Source organism: Neoarius graeffei, chromosome 6 (genome assembly GCF_027579695.1).
Source record: "Neoarius graeffei isolate fNeoGra1 chromosome 6, fNeoGra1.pri, whole genome shotgun sequence".
NCBI classification, from domain to species: domain Eukaryota; kingdom Metazoa; phylum Chordata; class Actinopteri; order Siluriformes; family Ariidae; genus Neoarius; species Neoarius graeffei.
In genome coordinates, this window is record NC_083574.1 from 72883154 (window position 1) to 72884852 (window position 1699).

Consider the following 1699-nt stretch of genomic DNA (forward strand, 5'->3'; position numbering starts at 1 on the left):
GTATTTGGAGAGAGGTGGAAGGATTTAGATGAAACGGATTTAGATGCATACTTTGGGGTTCTCATCCTTGCCGGTGTTTTCAAGTCCAAAGGAGAGGCCACAGAATCCCTGTGGGACAAAGAAACTGGAAGAGAACTTTTCCAATCAACAATGTCTCTGCAAACTTTCAACATCATTTCCAGGACCATCCGTTTTGATGTCCGTGACGACAGACCAGTTCGACAGCAGAGAGACAAGTTAGCTGCCATCAGGACCGTGTGGGACAAGTGGGTAGCGCGTCTCCCACTCCTTTATAACCCTGGTCCCAATGTCACTGTTGATGAGCAGCTGATGCCATTCCGGGGTCGCTGCCCATTTCGACAGTACATACCATCCAAGCCTGCCAAGTATGGTATTAAGATTTGGGCTGCCTGTGATTCAGCTTCCTCGTACGCGTGGAACCTACAGGTTTACACAGGGAAATGCAGGGGAGGAGCCCCTGAGAAAAATCAAGGGATGAGAGTGGTCCTCGATATGGCTCAGGGGCTGTCGGGACACAACATCACATGTGACAATTTTTTCACGTCACACAAGCTGGGTCAGGAGCTGCTAAAGCGAAAGGTGACCATGTTGGGCACAGTACGTAAAAACAAGCTGGAGCTCCCTCCCCACCTGCTGAAACTGAACAACAGGCCTGTGTACTCTTCCAAATTTGCCTACACACCTGACACCACCCTGGTCTCATATGTACCAAAGAAAGGCAAAAATGTGGTGCTCATGAGTACACTGCACAGGAGTGGAAGAATCTGTGGTCAGGACCATCTGAAGCCGGAAATGGTCATGGACTACAATGCCACAAAAGGAGGGGTGGACAACCTCGATAAACTGGTGACGACATACAGCTGCAAAAGGAGGACCCTGCGATGGCCTTTGGTTTTATTTTTTGACATGTTGGATATCTCCGCATACAACGCGTTCGTCATTTGGATGTCATTGCACCCACACTGGAATGAGGGAATGCTGCAGAAGCGTCGTCTCTATCTTGAGGAATTGGGGAAAATGCTGGTGAGACCACAAATTGGAAGAAGGCAGCATCTTCCAAGAACCCCAGTCTCTGCAGCCATTGTGAGGAGGATCCAGGAGGAAGACAGTGGTGCCACTTCATGTGAAATTACAGAGACATCATCTGCAATGCCTGAGGTAACTGTTCATAGTACTGATTCAGTGTAATATTTCATTTTCCTTGGAAGACAATGCTTAATGATAATCTTTTCTTTTAGATTGTGACTGTCAACAAAAGGAAGCGCTGTGCAGTGTGTGGACCCCAGATGGATAGAAAAACCCAATATACATGCACCAAGTGTCAGAAGTATATCTGCAATACACATACAGTGAAAATCTGCCCCTCATGTGTGTCCTAATCTGTTCTGGATCTGTTTGCATTCAAGTGCTGTTCAGAGAGATGTTGTGTAAACTGACATGCATAGGTTAAATTTCTGTTGAATCTCAAATAAATAACTGTTGGAAGAACTTGTTTGATTTATACATTTTGGATCATTACCCAGTTATGGTTGTTATATGATGCATTTCCTTATTTTCTTCCATTTTAATAAAAAAAAAAAAAAAACGAGTGGCATTTTCTTTTAAAATGTAAATTAATAAAGGTAAAGGGGAATAAATAAGACATATGTTCTTAATACTACTTGCAAATTGCATGAAT

The 1699-nt window shown here is 44.1% G+C and overlaps 1 protein-coding gene across 1 annotated transcript in view; it reads left to right on the plus strand.

Annotated features, from left to right (window-relative positions):
• The window catches only part of LOC132888316 (piggyBac transposable element-derived protein 4-like), a 1740-nt gene extending 531 nt beyond the window's left edge, over positions 1-1209 (plus strand). Inside the window, exon 1 of the mRNA XM_060924380.1 lies at positions 1-1209. This exon is cut by the window's left edge and continues 531 nt beyond it. Within this exon, the coding sequence (XP_060780363.1) occupies positions 1-1209 (1209 nt within the window).
• Positions 1210-1699: the final 490 nt, after the last annotated feature.